The following is a 22,051-nucleotide window of genomic DNA, read 5'->3' as shown; positions in this document are numbered from 1 at the left end:
TGATGATGATTTTTATATCTGAGTTAATTATATTTTCATCCTTTTAGCCACGAGAGAAAATTAATAATAATAATTTTTTTTATTACATCATTTTTTTTTTTAGAAAGACTACAAGCGCCAGAACCCAGAGACAAACACGTGGGGGAGCCGCGCTCACCACCAAACCGTGCCCTCACCTTACGTGAGATGGGGATCAAACTCGGGGAGCCACACTCAATACTCGAGGTGAATACCCTATGTAAAAGACCCGATGCCAATAGACTAAATGGTCGTTGGCATTGCGTCATATTTTGTCTACATGAGTAGCAATTGATTTGATTAAGAACAAATTTTAGGGATATATATATATACAAACTAAAAAAAAAAATTAAGAAATATATAAGTTACACGTTTTGTAATTATAGATTTTACACGGGTATTTATGGAAAACACTCTACAATTTCAAAATAATTTATCATTTCAAACTCAAGACCACCTTCTCTTCCCTCAAAACTCCAACGTCTCTCTCTCCTTCTTCTTCGAAACACTACTCCAGATCCAGAGGGCATTCATGGAGAGCATCACTCTCATCGACGTCTCCTCCGAGAACGATCTCCTCATCTCATCCCCATCTCAAGGTTTGCGCATTCTCCATTCCATCTGTTTTGATCCAGAGGTCCTCTTTTTTCTTTTTTCTTTTTCTTTTTTTTTTTCTGCTTTAGGGTTTTCTCGGTTCTTGATTTGCTGAACTTCGTGTGTTTTTTAATCTCTCTTTACTTGTTTTGTATGATTGATTTGAGATTTTGAAGGTAGGTTGGAACTTGGGAGCCATTCTTGTGTGATTTGTTAGTTTTTTTGCAAATCTCGTAGAATTTGATGACTGATAACTAGAGAGTTAGATCCAGACGACGATTGGATGGATTATAGGAGAGTTTTTTTTTTATGTTAATCTTTGATTTTTCAGCAATATGGAGCTAATCACTGATTTCATACTCTTGTTAGCATGATCTCCATTGCTTAATTCTTGAAATTATACTGAAATCTTTGCTAAATCATTGTTGGATTAGTGTGACCAAGCTCATCATTATAATCATTTGATTATGTTTTGAGAGCACGTCTCAAAGAGTTCTGAATTAATCTCAGTGCCTCTTGATCTCTTGTGCCAAAATTGGATCTTTTTTGGAATGAGAAGACAGTGATTCAAGGGTTAACAAGATTTGCCGTGCTGCATTTATGGTGTTCTTGAGTGATTTTTATTTTCTATTTTGTTAATTGACATCTTAATGTTGGTGTTCATAATATTCATCTTGTTGATAGGTTTGTTGACAAATATTGAGGGGCCTGGTTACTCGCATTCGGGGAGTGACAAATTGAAAGCTAGTGCCAATTCTAGGGAAATGAGTGAAGAAAAACTGCAAGTCCCCGAGTTATCAGCTTCTCCCAAGCAGAAGCGAGGATCATCTAAGTGTAATTTGCGTAAAAGCCTAGCATGGGACACTGCATTTTTTACAAATGAAGGTATGGACGCTTTTCATTTAAAGGTTTAATTTTCATACAAGTAGAGTACCAGTCATCACAGTCTGTGCGTGCAGGAGTGCTGAATCATGAGGAGTTGGCAATTGTTAATAGCACTTTTAAGAAGGCTGAAGCAGATAAACTACCTAGTATTCAAGAAGATTCAAGAAACTCGATGGACTCGAGCACTACATTAGAGAGTGATGTTTGGGAATTAGAAAACCTTGAAGTAGATTTATTTGAGAATGTGCGTGCTTCCATTCAGAGGTCTGTGGGTAAACTTGGTAAACCTTCGAGTGTATTACCCTCAACCAAGCCTACTTATCTTGGAAAGCTAGCTACATCACAGCATCAGTGTACGAAGACATGAATTATACAAAAAAATGTCTACATATGTTAAGATTATTCTTATTTAATTGTGTTTCTAACACATGAAATTCTTCCCATTTGACAGCATCAAACATGGCTGAAATTTCTTCTCGTCTTAAGGTTTGTACCATCTTTGTTATTTTGATGTTTAATGCTGCTTGAAGTATGCTAAAGTTACATCATGTTTTCATTCAGATGAAGCCACCTACTGCTTGTAAAAGAATAGTTAACAGTAAGCAAGCAGCAGCTAATACTACTAAAGTTACTCTCTGTCCCATGCAAGTGGTATGCTAACACTCTTCATAAATCTAAGCCCTGCTGTGTGGTTAAACGTTTTTCAACACCAATTTTGTATTTATGTTTTGCTTGTTAGATTGACATTTTTTAGCAATTTGATCAAAGGTTACTGCTGGGCAAAAAGACATGAAGCCATCAATAAGGCCACCTAGAAGTGCATCCAGAGCCACAACTGTGCCAACACCACCCAACAAGAAGGTTTCTACATCTGTAGTCACACAAATGGAAAGTAACAACATCAAAAGTCTACCTGGTATATACTTCCCTTTTTTTTAGTTCAGTATTAAACTACCTAGTTTCCTGCTTGCGGAACCTGGGAATAGGCAGTTCTCATCTTTTGACAAACTTATTTAGGAATTCCAAATCAGACACTATTTCATTGACAAGAAAAAAGATGTTTCCTAAAAAAAAGCAGTTGTTGTTTATTCTTCTGGATTTCAGGCACCTTAATATTGGAATTCATGTTTTATTTTCCTGGAAACTCCTTACTTACATGGCTTTCCCAACAGGGAAAATTCTTAATCAGCAAACTCTTGTAGCAAAGAAAATTGCTGGAGATTCATGCAGCACTAGGTATGCCATCACCAGATAGATACTTCTATTACAGTATCCAAATCCATGGTTTAAGGCTTAAGCAGTCTTTTCATCATAAAATGGGTTTATCTGCAGTTTCTCTGGCTCACTAGGCAAATCTCCCATGAAGACCACAAGAAAAAAAGGAAATATTCCTGACTGTTTATCCAGCACAACTCCCAAATCTCCTTTGAAAACATCTAGGACTAAAATTGAGTCCAGGAATGCTATTAAACCTCCAGCAATGCCAAAGTCCAGACTCAGGGTTTCTTCTAGTGTATCTCCCCAAAGTTCTGTGGATAGTTGGACTTCAGAATCTTCTTTAGCAGCCTCCACATTTATCAAACACAGTCACTCATCCGGAAGTCCTGATGCTGATTCTTCATCTTCTTCATCACCTTCCTTTAAAGTCACTTTTGATATTGATGCGATGCAGCCACAAGAGCTGGGAAAGCCACCAATTGATAAGCCTTATATTACAAAAGAAATTACTGGAACAATTCCACAAAGCCAAATTACTACTGAACAGCCTACCAGAACACAAGTGTCAGTCAAATCCTTCATTGGAGATAACTCTACAAGAAACATCAGGCGTAGCTCTGAAGTGAATAATGCCAAACCGTCTGGGCTTCGGCTGCCTACTCCGAAGATCGGATACTTTGATCCTGTGAGTAAATGCTTTAACTTATTATATAACATTTTGCCCTTCTTTGAAATGGTCAGTTGCCACTCTCCATGGATGATGCGTGCATCAAATTTGTGACTGGTTGAGCTTTTATGGCTTGCAGGGGCAATCTCTTTTACAAAATCCCAGTAGATATTCACTTAATGCCACAAGAAAATACTTGCCGAAGAACACCTCTGTGGACAGCAATACCATCGGGGCAAGAAAGCTAGACTCTGGTAAGCTTCCTTTATCTAAACCAGCTTGAATGATTGTGATCATGAATATCAGCTCTCCTTGTCATCGTCACTTCAACCATTAAATACTGAACATCAAGAACTGTATTCAAAACTGCCTGTTTTATTGCTGTATTATTAACGAGAAACATACAATTTTTGTTGAAGGGATGTGTGACCCGACTGGAAAAGATTCAAAACCAAGCAATCAAACTAACAAAGAGGATGCATGTTTGAAGGATTCAATTTTGTTCAAAGAAGCTAGCATGGAAAATGATCTGTGTTCATCTCTGAGAAGCTCAGGGAAGGAAAATTTTTCATATCAAGATCAAGATGTCGTTAAGGTAAAATCAGAACTCTTAGAACAAAAGCTCTCTTCTCTTAGCCTTTTTGATGAGAAAGATTTGAATTTGAATTTGGATTTAGTGTCATCTTCCACATAGACAACCATATATTACTTTTGTTGAGGGGCTGTTAAAAATACTGGGTCTGCTTGTTTTTTGCACATTGAGTTTTACATTGTGTAAGAATTCTGCAGAGAAGAATAGTTGAGTCCTTGGAATGTAGCTATACAGATATGTCAGATAATAAGAATTCCTAGTGCCTGGAAGCAATTGGCGAAAATAAGAAGTCTTAGTAAATGATAAGCAAGATTGATTGACATGTTTACAAGAACAATATCAGGTTTCTCTTTTTTTAAATTTTTTTTGTGGAACAGTATTTGTGGTAAACAAGGCAAGAATGATTTGGCCGTACTCTGTTGTAACTTGGTTGTGAACCAAGAGTTTTCTTTTGGGAAACAGTTTCACTTCAAAATATATAATTTTGGTTTTATGTTTTCTTGTCTTTTCCATAAATCTATGAAAGAGAATAAAGCATTTCAAATAGATACGCTATCTTTTTTACCTAAATGATTATAATTGATAACTCTTGAAAAGATTCAGATGTTATCAGCTCAAGACCCACAAGAGATTATCTTTGGATTCCATCCACCATTCATAAAAGTAATTCAATCAAACAGTTTTGAGAAAAAAAAGATGAAATCATAATGAATTTTGTTTGCCAATTGATATACCATCATGTATAATATACATTATACATGCGATACAAATTTCTTTTTAAGGACATCTTGAAATTACAAAATGAGCCTTATGAGCTTTTCGCCCATCCAACAATTAACCAAAATGGTAAAAAAAATCCCTAAAAAATTATAAATTCGATCACTTTTCTTTGTTTTTGTTTCGTTCTCCAGCTCACTGTGTTTAAACTGGTTCTCTAGTCTGATGATATATTATACAATGCACTCACTCTGCTCTTGAGTCTTTCAAAAGCAGAGCAAGCACCAGAACCTGCTGGACTTAAAGTAAAACCTCCTCACTATGATTTTCACTTGTTACGCTTCTTAGATTCACTGTAAAGAATGACACCAATGACTGTAAGGGTGTAACCGAACATCCCCGTCACGGAGACGGGGTTCCTGAATATCAATATCGAAATGACAACCGCCACGGCACCTTTGGCATTACCAAGAACCTGAAATTGATAGAGGTTATGTGCTTTGTGATTTTGGGAGAAAGAGAGAAATAATATGAGAAGTAATGTACCTGAAGAGTCAAGGCACTTGTATGTTTAGTGACCAAGAAATTAGTCAGATTAACAAAGTACGCCAAGGATGAATTGAAAAGTAGATACCAAATGATTTTCTTGTCTTCCTTAGCAAGTGCTAGGGTGACACCTAGCACATTTTCCTCCATAAAGATTGTAGCGGGAAGTAGGAAAAAAACAGCCATGGGAGCCATGTATAGTAGAAGATTCATAGAATTTAGCTTCTCCCTGAGATAAAAGGCAGTGTACTTTTCAGGTTGTTGGAAATTTTTCGTAGATATAATAGAAAATGATGCAGGAAAAGTCATATATGAAAGAAATACACATGTGCAGCATATAATGGCTCTAGAAAAATTAGGCTAAAGTAACAAAAATGTTCGGAGTAGAAAGTTAATTGACATTTGAACAATTTTTAGATGAATTCGTTACCCTTCGGAAGATAATAAAATCCCTTGTAAGACTGACTTAAGTGCTCTTGCGGCAGTAGCACCAATGCACATTAGAAATCCAAACAAGTGGAAACTTGGTTCTCCCTGCACAGTCAAATCATGAGATGGTAAAGTTTGTAAACAACAGCCAACAATCATTGAGTTCATTGCAGCATGTCTGTCAAAAAGTAAGAGATTAACAAATGTGTTGACATGTTCAAAAAAGCTCTACTGTGAAATGTGAATTCAGCTAATTATAAAAGGATTGAATGGTTCTCACATCACGTAAATTCTAGACTTAAAATCCACAATTACATAGAAAGAGTCAAAGCTGGAAAATGATTGCAATGGTCTTTTGGCCTCCAAAATTGAAGGGTTCCAACCATGACCCATGAGGGTTTTCTCTATATAATGATTGTACTTGGCTATGCTCTACCAAATACTACTACAAAACTAATATCTAAGCAAAAGCAACTTAGCACATAATTGACTTTTTGAGAACAAAAGATTAAATTAAGCCTCTGCTTGAAACAAAATCATCATTCACTGCATAATTGTACATCAGTTTTCAGGAGACAAAAGAAAAACATAATTTAGCACAATGTCATAACAAAAACACCCAATAATTGAGAGTATATGAAAATTCAAAACTAGGCCTGATTCTCAAATGCCATTGATGATAGCGCAATAAAAAGAAAACAGAATTACACAAGACACCATTTTAACACAACATAAACCAGAGGTACATTGTTTCAGTTCAACTATATTACTTTGTTGAAAAATGAATCATATGACTTATCCACCATCACAAAATCCAAAATCAACAACAATACAAAGAAAATGGGGAAGTAAAAGAACACAATACACACACAAAAAATAAATAAATAAATTTAAATAAAATAAAAAACCTAGCAGACAAATTTTCAACGGGAGCCAATAACACAATTTCCTATATGCTCTTATAAAGCCTACCAATTTGTCTAGCACTGAAGAAAAAAAAAAAGGCGAAATTTGTATTTCTTCTCAACGAGTTCTCCAACTTCTATTTGTCCTCTCATGATCAACCAATTATTCAAAATCAAATATCAACTCATAAATTCAACAAAAATCGCACTAAAAACAAAAACAAAAGCTCAAAATTCCAGGGGGAAAAAATTTATATCTGAATTGCAAAACTATAATTTGTGAGACTAGATTTGGCAAATACGAACCCCGCTGGCGATGATGACGCCGGTAACAACCGGAACGAGAGTGAAATAAGTGATCCAGGACTCGCGTTTCACTGTCATGAAATACGCGAACAAGGCGGTGAAGAACGGCGTGGTGGCGCCGACAGCCTGATTGAACGACACCGGCAGGTACTTCAGCGAAACATTGCCGCTAACGACGGAGAAACAGAAGACAAGGCTGAGAGCGGCGATCTTCAAGAACTGGATCCGTGACCGCACGGTCTGCAAGGGCACGAGCTTGAGCCACGCCACAGAAGCGTAGCTGAAGAGCGAGCATGCAGTCATATGGCACATCGTGAGGAAGATCGGGTACCTGAATCCGTAATTGGAGAGGAGGTATTTGTTGAGAAGAAGCACACCGATGTTGGATGAGTACCATGAAGCAACGAGGCCGAAGGTGAAGAGGCGCCCACTGCCGCTCGCCGGCGACGAGGCACCCATGATCGGAGCGAGAATTAGGGTTAGGGTTAGGGTTTTGGAGGGGAATGGGGATCTGGATCTGAGAGAGAGCGAGATGGGGATCTCTTGTGGAGCTTCGTGGATTGGCTTGTTTAACAAGAAGAAGGGTATTTATAGTGTGAACGAGATGGAGACGATGAAGAAGAGTTTCATGAGATCAACGGCTGAGATTTATTGTTCCTTCATTTTGATGCTTTTCTTTGGTTTTTGTTTCACGACGGCGAACGCGCGGAGAGGAAGAGAGAATTGGTTTAAATTTTTAATTAATTTTTTCTCGGGGGAGTTTTCTGCTTAATTTTCGTTGTTTTGCATTTACACCCCTATGATTAACTAAATTATAAACTAGTCCCTGCTTATTTTTGTTCATAGAATAAAAAAATTTAAATTAAAAATAATACAGTTATTAAACTGGGGGAGGTCAACTCCTTATAAGACCCTAGAAAATTGGTGTGCCAATAATAATAATAATAATAATAATAAATACTAAATTTATAAAATTAATCATCCTCTTACAAATTCAAATCTGAAGTTTACCATAATTTATTAAATATTTAGTATAACTCATGCATTTAAGTACAAATAAGAGCAAATAAAATAACACGAATATTTCTAATAGTTAGTTCATTTCTATCTGCCGACCGATGGGAGCAAGAAGTATTTTATATTAAAATTATATGAGATGAGTATGGTTTGATATGGAAGAATATATTTATATATTACTTCTATATTTAGTGTTTAAAGAAAATGTGAAAAGGGTTGACAAGCAAAATAAGGTTGTACTTGCTTGACATCATGTTTTGTTTGGTTAAATGTATGTGATTTTAAACCTAACATGAAAATTACATCTATTCTACCATATGATATACCTAACTCCAAAATTAATAGTTTAAGAAAAAACACTAATTAAAGGAATGAGAAGTTGTTTGACATAAATTATTCAACCGAGAAAAATGTCATTTATTAATGAAACAAGTAATGCTCATAAATGATGAAAATAAATAATGAAAAACAATGTTGCAATAAGGTTTGAAAAATGGGGTAGTTTGATATGCCAAAATTATAAATATTTTCCTATTTAAAAAAATAAAAAATAACTTTATCCCATATAGAAAACTACTGAAACTATTCAACTTCTATGGCAATAAATAAATAGATAAATACTAATGGTCATTGGGTCAATTGGTACTGGGTCTTTTGCGTAAAACGTTCGGAGAAGACCCGAGATCAAATTTAATGTCCGTATAAGGTGAGGGCATGTGAGTCAGTGTTGAGCTCTGCTCCTTATACGTGCACATCACTGATAGGTGCTTGTCGTCATTATAAAATAAATAAATAAATAAATAAATACAAAGAATATATGAAAAATAAAAATTAAATAATTATTTTTTTTATAAGGGTGTAAATGTAAGCTTGAGATTTAAACAAACGTGCGTGTCGGTGAACACACGGGACGTTGACTTGACTAATTAATATAAATTCCCTTTTATTTATTTATTTATATTTAATTACTTATCATTGCGTGTTCTCCATTAATGGAAGGGATTGATTCAATTGGTTTATTTTTTAATTAATTAAATTATAAGATCATATTTTATTCTGGCATTGGGTGCTATTTTGGAGCTTAGGTACTCTGTTTAAAGCTTTAATTGGGATTGCTTCTGGTATACTAAATATTTGTTCGGTTTTGCTTTATTTGTCACATTTATAAAATTCACATAGATAAAAAAAAAAATATGTTTAAGTTAATTAGTTATCTATATTTTATAAAAAAAAATTATTATTTTTAAAACTATCTTTATTTAAAATTTTATCATTTAATATTTAGTTGACTGTGATTTATTAAAATTTGTATAAATATATTAAATTAAAAAATAAATTTGAAAAAAAAAATTTATTTAATGCTGCACAAAATTTCTAATGTGAAAAGTAAAAAAAAAATAGATAAGAGCTCTAAATTATGACAAGTAAAAAAAAAAATATAGGGAGTAAATTTTTTTTTCTAAAAATATAACACCTACGCCTTAAGAATGTATATGTAGAGCAAGCTCAATAAATATCTGTGTTCTTATTTTCAATGAATTTCGAACTTCTGTGTTCTTATTTTCAATGAATTTCGGAGTTCGATATCAGGTCCTCCCTGTTGGTCCATATAATTCAATGGTCTAAATATTGATTTTTTTTTCTTTAAAATTAAATATTGAATTTTAAAATAATAATTTATATAACATATTTTTAAAAAAAAAAAAATTAAAACATAAATAATTTGCTAAGTTTACTGATAAAATACAACAGTAAACTGACAATGTTTCAGTTACATATTTGCATCTATGTGATGCATGTCAGAAGGTACAAATTGAAGCCAAATTGGCTAATTGAATGAAAAATAAATAAACAATAAAAACATTAATACTTCATTTTAATTAAGCCTTCAATTTGTTCATAATCAACTGCATCCTTTTACTGCTTCAACTGCAAAATAAACTGTTAATGAATCTTGCATCAAATATAAAAAAAAAAAAACTTATATTCATTCCTTTTATAATTAAATTTTTAAATGAGTCTTAATGAAATCATGCAATGAAGAAAGAAAAACCTAAAAAGAAAAAGACATTTTAGTGATAATTCCTAATTTGTCATGTATCTTTGTTTTACTATCAACATGGCATCAAAGATGAAAGTATAAGATGCTCATCATAATATATCTAGAGTAACCTAAAACAGAAAAGGTATGATTTCTTTAATTAGCTAATAATATTAAAAAAATAATAATTAATAGCTTGAAACTTTAGTTTGGTGCCAAACTCATCTAATAAAAGTATATATATATATTATCAAACGTAAACCAAATATATATATACTAATTTATATATTTAAATTTATATTTTTAAATTAATCAATATAAGACGATTTTTTTTTTTTTTAATAATAGACGACAAGCACCCTTTTTTATGAATATAAACAGTACTAAACATTACTGGAACCCAGATGTATAGTATATGTACAGTATGAGAATAGTATAAAAATTCCGGGTGAATAGTATATGAACAGTACTGTTAGGGGAGAGATTTGAACCCATGACTCCCCCTTACACTTTGATGTCATACCATTCAATATAAGGCGATTGTTTTACTCTAATATATGAAATTTCGTTCTTTATTTTGATTTATTTTCTTATAAGTTTTGAGTTGAATCCAATAAAATTATATTCTACAATGACAGTTTAACGAATGACGCTTTGATCTCAAAATAAAACACTATCGAATATGATGACATGAATATATATAATTTATTATTAATTTCTTTTAATATAATCAGTAAAAGTTTTTAGATTGAATTGAATCAATTTACTTAAAAAAACTTCGCACATTAAACAATAAATAAAATAAAATATCGACAAACCATTAGTAGGAGACACCGCGAGAGGGTCAGAGATGATGACTGGGAATGTCGTAGTAAAGCCACAGATCAATGCCGATGCGTGCGGTGCCGGTGAGAAGAACTGAGCAGGAATGCCTACAACCTGTGGCTGGTGATGCTGAAAATGATAAATAGGATACATGTGCAAAATTGCATTTGGAGCCAACACAGTTCCTTGGCAAGAGTACTGTCCCTGATCAACATATTAATATATTATGACTCTCCAACATTAATTGTTAGGTTTCTATATTTCAATCTCTTTAATTTGTCAATTTTATATGTTGTTTTCTTTCTTCATTTTTAATGAAGAACACTTTAAAAGGTTTTGGTTCATGTCACCTGATTGTAGCCATAGTTTGATATGCAGGAAGGAGAATACCTGTTAATGAAAATAGAACAAATTATTATTAATTAATTTATTTGTTAATAAAATTAGTAATAGTTACTACAATCGCAATGACCGGTAAAATATTTGAGTCCTATATTAAAGGTCGCGCTAATCGCTATTGAGTGCATAGTAGAGCTGTAAATAAAGTATGTGTAGTTGTTTATCCATATTATCTAAAAAAATAAAAATAAATAACTAACCGATAGTTTTACCAAAATAAAAACCCTAATATTTGTTTTAAAAAAATAAAAACTCTAATATAAGATTTATTATATATATATATATATATCATTATAGTACACTTTAATATTCAATAACAATATTATTAAAAAATAATTATTTATTTTTATGTTCTTATTCGTACAAAATGATATAATGTGTACAGACATGTTTATTCATGTTTTGCTTTTGTTAGTTCTAATGTTATACTAATGTTGTATTTAATCGGATAACTACAAGATCATTTTCCTAGGGGCTAAAACCGTCTTTTTAAAATGACAGACTCTCAATTATTTATTTTTACCGAGTATATATGTATATATTTATTTATTTTTAAAAAAAATCCCACTCCCACGTGAGTCTCACGTGCACGACAGACATCTCACGTGGAAGGACAAACTAGCAGTCAAAACACGCAGGCCCCAATCAAAAATACATGGTCGGAGTCACGTACCCGTACGCCGGCGCAGCGGCGGCGGCGGCGGAGGCGACGTAGAACGCCGTCATCCCACCGGCGGTGATATGGTTGTACGGCCCGGGAGCATAACAATACCAAGAAGTCCCCCTCCCCACCACCTTCCTCCCTCCTCCTTCACATCCATGATATATCACACATAAATAAATAATTACATAAATATATATATATATATATATAAAACATCAATGAATGAGAGATCATTGGTAAGCATTCATCAATGATCAAAAGAATACCTTGAAGTGGCGGTGATGGTGGTGGTGGTGGTGGAGGAGGAGAGGAGGAAGGGAGGCGGCGAGAGCGAAGAAAGGCAAGATTGCAGTTAGCTCGGCGGCCATTGATGAAAGGAGTGGGATTTTGGCAGGCTTTAATGGCAGAGGTGGAGTTAGTGAAAGTGATGAAGCCATAGCCTTTGGAACGGCCGGAGCACTTGTCGGAGATGATGACGGCTTCGACGATGTCGCCGAACTGGCTGAAGTGCTCCCTCAGTGCTTCCTTTTCCGTTTCCCATCCAAGTCCTCCGACGAACACTTTTCTTAACTTATTCTCATTCATCTCTTCTTCTTCTTCTTCTTCTTCTTCTTAAGAGAACTTTGTTTGGAATAGAAAGATGAAGAAGGTGGTGCTTAATGGTGATGGTTAGTGGTATCATATATATATTTACACACACACATATATATGAGTATCTATCTTCATGTTAAGTCTTTAGATTTAAGATTTTAAATCTATGAACGCCCATAATAACGGTTGAATTATTATTTAACGACTACCATCAATTAATAAACAATTTAAAATAGTACCCAACACTATTATACAATAATTATGAACGATAAATTTGAATAATATCTATATACGCAATAGTTAATGAGCAGTTTTATACAATAGTTATGCACAATAAATTTGTACAATATCTATATGAGTAATAGCCAACGGATCATCATACAATGGTTGTAAATAAACATTCTTAGTGATATGTCTGCAGATGACTTAAATCCGTGTATATATATATATGAATAATCGTAGTCCTAAGTTATTTTAGTTGTATTATTGAGATATGAAAGTTTATAGTTCCTTAATAGCAGTGTAAGAGAGGAATGAGTACAAAGGTGGAGAGACATGGAGATATACTGTTAAACAAAGTTGTGAACATTGGTAAGACAAAAGAATGGCAAGGTCTCTTTGAAGTATTTAATGATAATGATAATTTATAATAATGTCCTGCAAACCAAGGAACATGACACAACAAAGCAAGAAAGGTGTGCTGTGGGGGGCAGGATGGAGAGATATGTATCCATGTTGGGCTATCATAGTATCATGTCATAAGTAACCCCACTAGTTCTTGTTTTGTAAGTCCTGTTTGACAGAGGCTTTTACATGGACAACTGTATCCCAATATTGGAACTTATTTTTATTATTATTATTATTAATTTTGGTGAGAGGATTTCATGGTGGTCAAAGATCAAGGTTTGACTGGGAGAAAAGGATGAAGGCATAAGTAAGGAGTACTATTATATAGTAAACAGTTTGCATGGTTGGGAGTTAGCTGGAGACTGTTATAAAGCTGAGTTGGCATAACAGAATAACAGGGGCAAATCATTTCAGCCTCAAAAGACATCCCCTGTTTTCACTTGTTTAATATTCTATTTTACTATTAAGATTATGCCTGCATACAGCCATGCATACACATATACATATGTACATACAAATACACATTAAAAAAGAATATCCTTGTAAAATCCTGAACTTATACATGTAAATTTTTATTTAATTACTAAACTTTGGTTTTTTTTATTTTGATCACCGAACTCTAATTTGTATCAATTTAATAAGTAAATTTTAATTTAATTTCACCGGATAATAAATCAAAGATTTCAACCCCCAATTGATTACATGATTGTATAAAAATCTGAGTCAGTCCTTTCCATAACACATTATTAAATCTATTGAAAATATCTATATCATCGAAAAAGAGTCAAATCATCCATTTGAGGACGAAATCCAAATGAAATCAAATTAAAGTTCAATGATCAAATTGGTACAAATTGAAGTTCGGTAATCAAAATAAAAATGAGCCAAAGTTTAGCAACCTATTAAAAAATTTACTCATAAATAATTAAGTTCACATGAACCCTGCTTTATATATATATATATACATATATATTTCAAGCTGTATTTAGACATACAGCATTTAATTCCACAGACACACAGTCCTCTGAAGATTAACTATGACTTGTTGTACCAAACCATTTTACTTGTGCAAAAACATAAATTTTATTTTATTTTATTTTGAAAAAAAAGGTTGAGAATTTTATCCATCAAGCACCTTCATTGAGAGAGAACCGTAATTATATGATAAAATAGTTTAAAATAAAACACAATCTCTACAAGTACATAGGAGATATCAAGTTTTTAAAAATGTAAGGAATACAAATGACATTATTTTACTATTAAGCAAAGATTCATTTTAACACATGCCATGCAATCATCTTTGATGAAAGAAAAGCTAATAAAGGATTTATGTATGAATTGAATCTCATCACGCCTTCATAGCTCCAGTTTCATGTTTGCAGATGGTGCCAGTTATAAGACACGGTTAAACTTTATTATAACTTTATAACTAAGACTCAAATGATAATGTAGTTTATTTAAAATCTAAAACTAGATTAAATGAGAACATAACCCAAAAAACAAAGCAGTCATGCCCTTGAAAAAAATGAGAATCAAAAGAAGCTGAAGTATTGCACATGATCTCATCATCTCAGTTCACATTGTTCAGGAAAATGAGAAAAATATCTGGCAGGAAATTAGAAATTTAGCTGCAGCAAATCACATTGTTAATAATCTAACTTTAGCATGATCATCACAAACACTGCAATGAAAAAGATTTACAAGGCAGAAAATAATTCTGAAATGCCCTATTTGTTAAAGGATCCAAGCAAGTCCTGCTGATCATGCAATCAATCTAATCACAGCATGATCATGCCAAATACTGTAAGCGAAGAAAAAAAAAAATTTACAGAATAGAAAACCTTCTTGTCTAGGTGCTTGAAGGGCCTAAAATGACTAAGAGAGTATTGTCGACGAAATCCTTCCACATTGCTTCCTGCATCATTCAATCCCTGCATCATTCAATCCAACAATCATATCAATATGAATCTCATCCACTTAAACCATATTAAGTGATACATGCAAACCAAATACATATTATTTGGACTCAATTCAACCCAAAAAAGGCTTATAAGATGAGAGAGCCGGTCTTCTATATTCATATTCATATTCATATTCATATTTACCAAATTATCTGATATGAGACTATTAGTTCTTGTAATAATAAGAATAACACTAAGACTCATTTGCATAATATGTTAGAAAAGATGAGGACAACTGTAGAACAACACAAAACTAAAATAGATTGTCTTTGGTTTCGTTTTATATAACATAGTTTTATGATGTTTCAAACAAGTATAATGGATCCAAGAGTACATAATATCTCATGGCTCATCAGTGCCTAGCATGGTTTCTTTGAAATGTCTCCAAATACATTGAAGTCATGTATAGCAAGTGACTTGATAATCTGGGCAATTTCACCTTTCAATTGCTTTAAAAGACATGCAGATTGTTTTTTGCCACTTTAAATTTTGGACTTCAGCGTCATTACTAAAATAGACAAATGATGGGTTCGGGTGCAGCAAAATTTTGACCTATGGATGAAAAATTCAGTCGGAAAAGAAAGAGCTATTAACCTGGATGAGAAGATCCATGCCAGAGATAAACAAGCCATTAATCAACCTGAGAGATCCCCATTATGAAACTGGCAAAAGCATAAAACAATATTAAATATATCTTGTGATAATGCTAATTTGCATTGTAGAGGGTGAAATGAGATATGAGAATAAAATAAAATAAAAATATATATTATTCAGATACTTGAGCAATAAGAAGAAAGAGCCATATAAAAACGAAAATACAGCACAACACCAGAGGTCATTATCAAATGAAAGTAACTGGGCTTCAAAGGACAAAAACACAGAAGAAACAACCTGCACGTAATTGCATACATAGTCCTTAGAAAAAGGGCAAGCCCTCTAATTTTGGTCAAACTTTTAGACTGATATCACAAACAAAAATACACGCTCTTTGTAACAGTGGATCTTTGACAAACAAGGCTCTCTACCATATGGCCTATGTTTGATTAGATGTTTGCACTTATTTCTGTACACACGAACAAACTTACATATGATTTCCCATAGACCAGTCTTCTGCATGAAACATGGATCTTTGACAAACAAGATACATAAGTAGTTTACTAAGTACTGGCCCATCTAATGACAATAAATCTAAATCACACGTCAAAATGTAGCCTATAAGTAATTAAAATTTTGAATGCTAGCAAAATTTCCTTCGTAAACACCTAAGATAGTTAAAAAATTCTCTAAAAGGTATAACATGTTTCATCACTATATCTAGACACAAAAATGGCAACTTTGAATAGCTTACAGTATCAGGCAAAAAAGGGCAATGTAATGAATGATGCATAACATTGCATGCTAAAAAAAATGAAGTTACCGTGGAATGTGAGTAGTCAGGAACAAACTCGAGAAATGAAAAAACTCAATGAAATGGCAACTAAATAATATAAGAAGAGAACAAACTCCAGAAAACCAAACAAAAATTTAAAAATAAATAAACAACAAAAGGGATTTATCTTTCAGAGTAAGTGCCAAATTTAACTAAGAACTTGAGGACCTTCATTGGTATGTGACACAAAAATACAAAGGATGGATGGATGAGACTCAGGTCAGCCTATAACATTAGATGCAAATGGAGTATAAGTATCTAAAGCGAAGAATACAGATTTGCAGCTGTTTTCTGATGAATTAAGTGAAGGGCATAAAATTTAGCTGCTGGTAAGACAGACAGCACATTAAAAATTCAATTACAGGTCAAAGCAGCATTTTGACAAAAATGGACTAATCTTGCATTTTCTCTGACTACTAGTATCAGTAATGCCAGAAAAACATGGGAAGCATACTCCCCTTTACTACTGTACACCAATTTTCAAAGTAGGTTTGAAATGAACAAGATTAGAAATCTCATAGCAATAATACCATACGCGATAAATAGCTTATTAATCATAGCTAAAAAAAACGTCTAGAAAGAAAAGGTTGTCTTAAAAAATTGCAAGGGTAAGCTCTGATATACATCACACAAATAAGCGCCAAAAAATGAGTAGAAACTACCTGGGGGTGCATATAGTTCATGCCCTGTGTGAAAGACACATGCTGAGCCATCTGTAAAGTTTATTTAAGTCAGCTTCTTGCAATGAGTTCATATCCCTACTGACACACAAGTGAAATATGCATATATATATATATATATATATAAAATGTACCCCTTGAGAACTTGAACCAGGTTGAGTTCCACCGTGGAGCAACCCTGCCTCTTTCCTGACAGAACCATCACTACCTTTGGCAGTTGCTTTACTATCACCCTATCAAAAGCACCAATCATGTATTCATGAGCAAGAAATATGTTACTGGACTTGATTTGCTCATATTTCATCATGACTAAATGTTTGTCGTGCTCTACTTAAATTTTGAATAGGTGCATCTAAGTCAGAGTGAATAATAAATATGTCATGTCTCGCATAGTTTGATATTCTAAATCTGGATATTCATATCATGGCAGATTAAGCCATTAATTGAGTTTCTAGCAATTACATCAGCCATTGCCAAGTTGTCCACGTGCTAAAGAAAACGACAAAGCATTAACCAAATAGGGGTTAATGGAGTACTCCTTAGGGCATTGTTAGGATTGGGGATACAACATGTATAAAAGGGTGTGCCAGCAGTTGCCACTTGCTAACCGAAACATCCAAAATGGTTTGGTAAAAATATGGATACTTATTCTGGTCAACCTTGGCTATTATATGTGATAATTAATACATATGGATGCCTGAAAACAGTAATTCCACGTTATAAAGATCTAAATTCAAATCCAGCCATGTAATATACTACTCTTAGACATAATTTCCTTTTGATCACAATTAAAAACACTACGTTATCCGTCTAGTTCTCAAACAAACCCTTATGTTTCAACCAGAATAAGATCAGATAGAAATAGGACACCTTTAATTTATGCAGCTCAAGTCTTAATCATTCCACTAGTTCTATCAGGTTAACAAACACACCAAATTTATAATATAATTGGTTAAAAAAAAAAGTACATATCAATTGACATTTTGAATTTTTTGTATGGTGTGCTCAACCGATGGAATCGCAACGAGATTAACCTTTAAATATACCAAAATAACAAGTCCAAAAGGAAGAGAACAAAAAAATAAATTGCTTATAGGAATATTCATTACCTCCATCTGCGCCATCACATCCATCATCCAAACCAATCGAAAACGCATCAAAAGAAAGAAAAAAACCATGAGCTCAACCCCATCAAAATCATAGCAAAAACAAGAAATCAAACAAAGGCCATCAAACCACTACCTCCCTATACTTCTGAAGATAAAGCTTCAACGGCTCAATATAATCTTCAAATCCCAACGTCGCCATCGCCCAGAGCAAATCATCGCCATTAATCGTCTTCCTCTTCTCCTTCTGACACTTATCACTCGCCCTAAACAACCAACCCAAAATCACAAACCCAAAACACCCAAATCACAAAACCAAACCCCAAAAAAAACTCAAAACTCACTCAGAAGTGATGAAGCTAATAAACTCAGATACACACTCCTGCACCGTCTCCTTCGCATCCTTCGCGATCTTCCCATTAGCAGGCAAAGCCTTCTTCATAATCCGACTAATATTCGCAATCGGGAGATACCGATCCTGCTCCCGCACCCCCGACTTCGGACTCCCATCTCCTCCGCTTCCACCCGGGCTTCCCGGCGCTTCCGCCATCACCGATCCCTGCTTCCAAGCTCGATATCACCATCAATCGATCGATGGAAACCCTAGATCTCGCGAGAGAGAAAGAGAGAGAGAGAGAAAAAAAAAAGGTGGGTGTTTTGGTTACCGTTTGGGAAATGGCGCGATGAGATGTTGGTTTATTTTGGGACGAGCGAAGGAGATCAAACGCTGGAGAAGAGACGAGCGAAGGAGACGACTGCGATGGAAGCGCTTCTCTATCGTCACCGTCCGTTCTTCCAACCTACGCACACCCGTTCCTTTTTATTTATTCACCCTTTTTTTCATCTTTTATAATTAATTTTTCAAGGGTGTTTTGGGGATTTCCTTCAACCCGCTTTTTTTTTTTAGTTCCGGTGAATTCGGTTAATCTCAACTTAATCCTGACCACCAATTTTTTTTTCTATTATTTTTTTATGTTTTGAAAATAAGTGATTGGATTTGTTGGATTTTTTTAATATATATATATATATATATAATTGTTTTGGGTTTTTATGTTTATTGTATAATTATTTAAATAAATATTTTTAATAGTTATTTTTAAAAATTTTAATGTTAATAAATATCTAGAATAATATAGTTCTTTTTTTAATCTTAAATATTTTATCTCCAATTATATTGTCTTTCGGTGACTATTGTGTACGGATAATATTATTTATTTGAATTTCATTGGATTTTAAATTTAATTGATAGTGAGGAAAAAAATTATTGGTTATTATGAATATTGATAATTTTATATTTAATTTATATAATGTGTAATTTTTGTTCTTTATTTTGTATTATAAATAAAAAGACAGTTTATATCCAAGCAACCTGTTATGTTATGTGTTTATATGTATATATATATAACCCAAAAAAACCCAAATTTATATATACCCCTGTCCTCATAAAAATTAAGTTTTTTTTTTAATTACCTTTCACTCACCGATTTTCTTGGAGCCGCAAATTGTAAACTACTTATATAAATGGGTAAATTTAAAAATTTTAATTTAAAATTACTTATTTAAATTGATATAGACGTGCACTATTTGGATATATATAGCTTAAATATTTTAAAATATTTCTGCATTTTGATACAAATTTTTTTTGATACAATTTTTTCATATCTGAATAAATTAAATAATATAAGTGAACACATATGAGGAGCGCGAACATAAGTTCTACAATACTGGTCTTGCATAAGTTGAGATTCAAATCAGTTTTTTTAACATGACATAAATATTTTATAAATAGAACTCTATCTTAATAAATCAAATAATCATTTATTGATTTATAATATTTCTATTTAAACCTATTATTTATCTCCTGGAAGTTTTTCATGCATATCCAATTATGCTCTTGATAATATAAATAAATAAATAAATAAATAAATAAATAAAACCTAATTAGAACTAATGTCATGATAAGTCAAACCCAAGAAATATTTAAAATCAATATGCACTCTTTTTATAGTTATATTAATACTTTGATGAATGATGGGGCAATTCAGCCCCCACTCGGAGTATTTAATAACCATGACCCTCTCTTAGTTGGTCTTTTATTAGAACATGCTTATTAAATTTATTATCCCCACAACTTAGAAACTATAAATAACAACATGCCAATGTCACCGCTAACCATTTGCCTTAAAAATTCTCGTGTAACAATCACTCTCATCGATTTATTAATTATTCCAAACAGGAAATATGTTTTAAGATCTTTTAAGAAAATATGTTCTTTTTAATGATTTGTAATAAATAACATGATGGTATAATTTCCTAAACAATCTCTCTAATTTTTCAAACTTACTCTTTTAGTTATTTTACTTTGAAAGTGAAATTTTTGTTGTCTCTTTATAATTTTAATTTAGTCATATCAGTTCTCTTAAACCCTAAACCCTAACCCAAATATTCAAAAAGGGGGATTGACATGGTTCATTTAAATATAGTAGTGAGACTAAAAAGATAAATTTTTAAAAAAATAGAGGAAATATTTAAAGAATTATATCTAACATGATGTGGTTTTAGTAAATACTAAAAAATAAGTCAAATTTTAAATAAAAAAATTCAAGCAAGTGAAAGGCCCCCATAAAAGAGAAAGGGCCAACATCACTATAGATAGTTGTAGTGTCTCCAATATCACTTATGCCTAAATAATGCCTAATTGATGGTCTACATTTTTCCGTCGTTGCCTAGTCTCCTTATAGTTAGGAGTTGTAGCAATCTATGATAACAATATATGAATAATTTTGAAAATAACAACAGAGTGTCCCTGTATAGTTTTTTTCTCTTCATCCTCGGAGATTTTTCCCCTATATATATGGTTTTCTCGGCTTATATCCATCATTAGATCTCAGATCACACAACATTGGTGTCTTTTAGGTTGAATTCCTTCATCTCTTTCTAGGGTCCATTATTATTTCTTGTATTGAACTTTCGTTATTTTTTTTTTTTCAGGATAATTTCAGAAATTCTTATCATTCATTGCTTGTTACCTTGTGAGTTGTGATAAGAAGAGATTATTTACCGAATTATGCATGCTTGCATAAAGAAATCACACTTTTCTATGATATGATTGAGAGATATTGAAACAATTAATTATAAAAATTAAGCTCTCCTTTTAAATTTTATAAACTTGTATTTTTTTTACAGTAAAAAATGTACATATTTGATTGACAAGTATGTTTGTTGGTGTAGATCAGAAGTTTCACCATGGTCTAAATACTTAAAAAAATGTCTTGGACATTTTGTTGATGTGTGGCATGTCAAAACCAAAACCTAATCCTTTTTTCATGGAACAACGCAAAGGTTTCTATTATCCAGTGACAATTTAAATTTGAGACTGACAGACTATTTTGATTCAAATTTGGTGAGCTGTCCAATAACTAGGAAATCATTAACGGGATATTTTATCATATTTGAAGCTTTCTCATGAAACTCAAAGAAATTGAACATAATATCACGTAATCAATATTATTAATGTAAAAACCTTCAAAAAGCTAGTGATGAATTTGTTTGCAAAATTTGACCTTAGTCCTTATATGTATTTTTGTCTGTCAGTCTTTTGAGGACATGCGTTTAATTTGGTGTGTCTACTAGTGTACTCTCAGGACTTGCAATTAAGTCCGACTTCCTCTCATTGTGTACTAAACAAGATCTTACCCAAATACTATCAAAATTCAATCTAGGACATAATTGCAAGAGTTGATTTAGGGTGGAAAACCTCTCATATCTCATATTGAGAGGTGAAAAACTATGAGATTTTAGGGTCACTTAAACTCTTTCTAATATGTCAATAAA

General features: G+C 32.9%; 4 protein-coding genes across 6 annotated transcripts; 1 reads left to right on the top strand and 3 right to left on the bottom strand.

The window, feature by feature from the left end:
- The first annotated feature begins 470 nt into the window (after positions 1–470).
- Positions 471–4,388, top strand: LOC120273393 (vitellogenin-2-like). Its single transcript, XM_039280020.1, has 10 exons — positions 471–617; positions 1,297–1,497; positions 1,572–1,850; positions 1,949–1,983; positions 2,059–2,148; positions 2,266–2,413; positions 2,670–2,733; positions 2,830–3,400; positions 3,522–3,636; positions 3,802–4,388. The coding sequence occupies exons 1-10, from the start codon at positions 551–553 to the stop codon at positions 4,074–4,076; spliced, it is 1,845 nt and encodes a 614-aa protein (XP_039135954.1). The 5' UTR covers positions 471–550; the 3' UTR covers positions 4,077–4,388.
- Positions 4,389–4,671: 283 nt separating this feature from the next.
- On the bottom strand, positions 4,672–7,522 carry LOC120273927 (probable sugar phosphate/phosphate translocator At3g11320). Its single transcript, XM_039280673.1, has 4 exons — positions 6,878–7,522; positions 5,668–5,771; positions 5,238–5,466; positions 4,672–5,166 (listed from the first exon to the last, which is right to left on the bottom strand). The coding sequence occupies exons 1-4, from the start codon at positions 7,334–7,336 to the stop codon at positions 5,020–5,022; spliced, it is 939 nt and encodes a 312-aa protein (XP_039136607.1). The 5' UTR covers positions 7,337–7,522; the 3' UTR covers positions 4,672–5,019.
- Positions 7,523–9,641: 2,119 nt separating this feature from the next.
- LOC120274015 (probable RNA-binding protein ARP1) lies at positions 9,642–12,484 on the bottom strand. 2 transcript variants are annotated; one of them, XM_039280757.1, is made up of 5 exons: positions 12,090–12,484; positions 11,833–11,968; positions 11,111–11,150; positions 10,754–10,964; positions 9,642–9,823 (listed from the first exon to the last, which is right to left on the bottom strand). In XM_039280757.1, exons 1-5 carry the CDS (start codon positions 12,406–12,408, stop codon positions 9,798–9,800), a joined length of 732 nt encoding a protein of 243 aa, XP_039136691.1. In that variant the 5' UTR covers positions 12,409–12,484; the 3' UTR covers positions 9,642–9,797. The 2 variants fall into 2 exon arrangements, with proteins under 2 accessions (XP_039136691.1, XP_039136692.1); XM_039280758.1 differs by having other exon boundaries at positions 10,754–10,958.
- Positions 12,485–14,647: 2,163 nt separating this feature from the next.
- On the bottom strand, positions 14,648–19,024 carry LOC120273048 (nuclear transcription factor Y subunit B-3-like). Of its 2 annotated transcripts, XM_039279685.1 has the most exons (8): positions 18,883–19,024; positions 18,562–18,776; positions 18,354–18,483; positions 18,221–18,226; positions 17,246–17,344; positions 17,094–17,144; positions 15,597–15,664; positions 14,648–14,972 (listed from the first exon to the last, which is right to left on the bottom strand). In XM_039279685.1, exons 2-7 carry the CDS (start codon positions 18,765–18,767, stop codon positions 15,638–15,640), a joined length of 519 nt encoding a protein of 172 aa, XP_039135619.1. In that variant the 5' UTR covers positions 18,768–18,776; positions 18,883–19,024; the 3' UTR covers positions 14,648–14,972; positions 15,597–15,637. The 2 variants fall into 2 exon arrangements, with proteins under 2 accessions (XP_039135619.1, XP_039135620.1); XM_039279686.1 differs by lacking the exon at positions 18,883–19,024 and having other exon boundaries at positions 18,562–18,872.
- Positions 19,025–22,051: the final 3,027 nt, after the last annotated feature.

The sequence above is a fragment of the Dioscorea cayenensis genome, chromosome 12 (assembly GCF_009730915.1).
Source record: "Dioscorea cayenensis subsp. rotundata cultivar TDr96_F1 chromosome 12, TDr96_F1_v2_PseudoChromosome.rev07_lg8_w22 25.fasta, whole genome shotgun sequence".
NCBI lineage: Eukaryota > Viridiplantae > Streptophyta > Magnoliopsida > Dioscoreales > Dioscoreaceae > Dioscorea > Dioscorea cayenensis.
Note: the sequence above shows the minus strand (reverse complement) of the source record. Positions and strands in the feature narration are given on the sequence as shown.

What these genes read in the sequence shown, in the direction of transcription:
- LOC120273393 (XM_039280020.1), top strand. Translation starts at nt 551, where the DNA reads ATGGAGAGCATCACTCTCATCGACGTCTCCTCCGAGAACGATCTCCTC. An exon ending in TGCATTTTTTACAAATGAAG is followed by an intron (nt 1,498 to 1,571) that starts GTATGGACGCTT and finishes CTGTGCGTGCAG; the next exon opens with GAGTGCTGAATCATGAGGAG. An exon ending in GGCAAGAAAGCTAGACTCTG is followed by an intron (nt 3,637 to 3,801) that starts GTAAGCTTCCTT and finishes TTTTTGTTGAAG; the next exon opens with GGATGTGTGACCCGACTGGA.
- LOC120273927 (XM_039280673.1), bottom strand. Translation starts at nt 7,336, where the DNA reads ATGGGTGCCTCGTCGCCGGCGAGCGGCAGTGGGCGCCTCTTCACCTTC. An exon ending in ATTTTATTATCTTCCGAAGG is followed by an intron (nt 5,467 to 5,667) that starts GTAACGAATTCA and finishes CTTTTATCTCAG; the next exon opens with GGAGAAGCTAAATTCTATGA. An exon ending in CAAGTGCCTTGACTCTTCAG is followed by an intron (nt 5,167 to 5,237) that starts GTACATTACTTC and finishes TATCAATTTCAG; the next exon opens with GTTCTTGGTAATGCCAAAGG.
- LOC120274015 (XM_039280757.1), bottom strand. Translation starts at nt 12,408, where the DNA reads ATGAATGAGAATAAGTTAAGAAAAGTGTTCGTCGGAGGACTTGGATGG. An exon ending in ACCATCACCGCCACTTCAAG is followed by an intron (nt 11,969 to 12,089) that starts GTATTCTTTTGA and finishes ATGGATGTGAAG; the next exon opens with GAGGAGGGAGGAAGGTGGTG. An exon ending in CGCGGTGTCTCCTACTAATG is followed by an intron (nt 9,824 to 10,753) that starts GTTTGTCGATAT and finishes TTTATTTTGCAG; the next exon opens with TTGAAGCAGTAAAAGGATGC.
- LOC120273048 (XM_039279685.1), bottom strand. Translation starts at nt 18,767, where the DNA reads ATGGCGGAAGCGCCGGGAAGCCCGGGTGGAAGCGGAGGAGATGGGAGT. An exon ending in ATTAGCTTCATCACTTCTGA is followed by an intron (nt 18,484 to 18,561) that starts GTGAGTTTTGAG and finishes TTGGTTGTTTAG; the next exon opens with GGCGAGTGATAAGTGTCAGA. An exon ending in CTGGTTCAAGTTCTCAAGGG is followed by an intron (nt 17,145 to 17,245) that starts GTACATTTTATA and finishes TAAACTTTACAG; the next exon opens with ATGGCTCAGCATGTGTCTTT.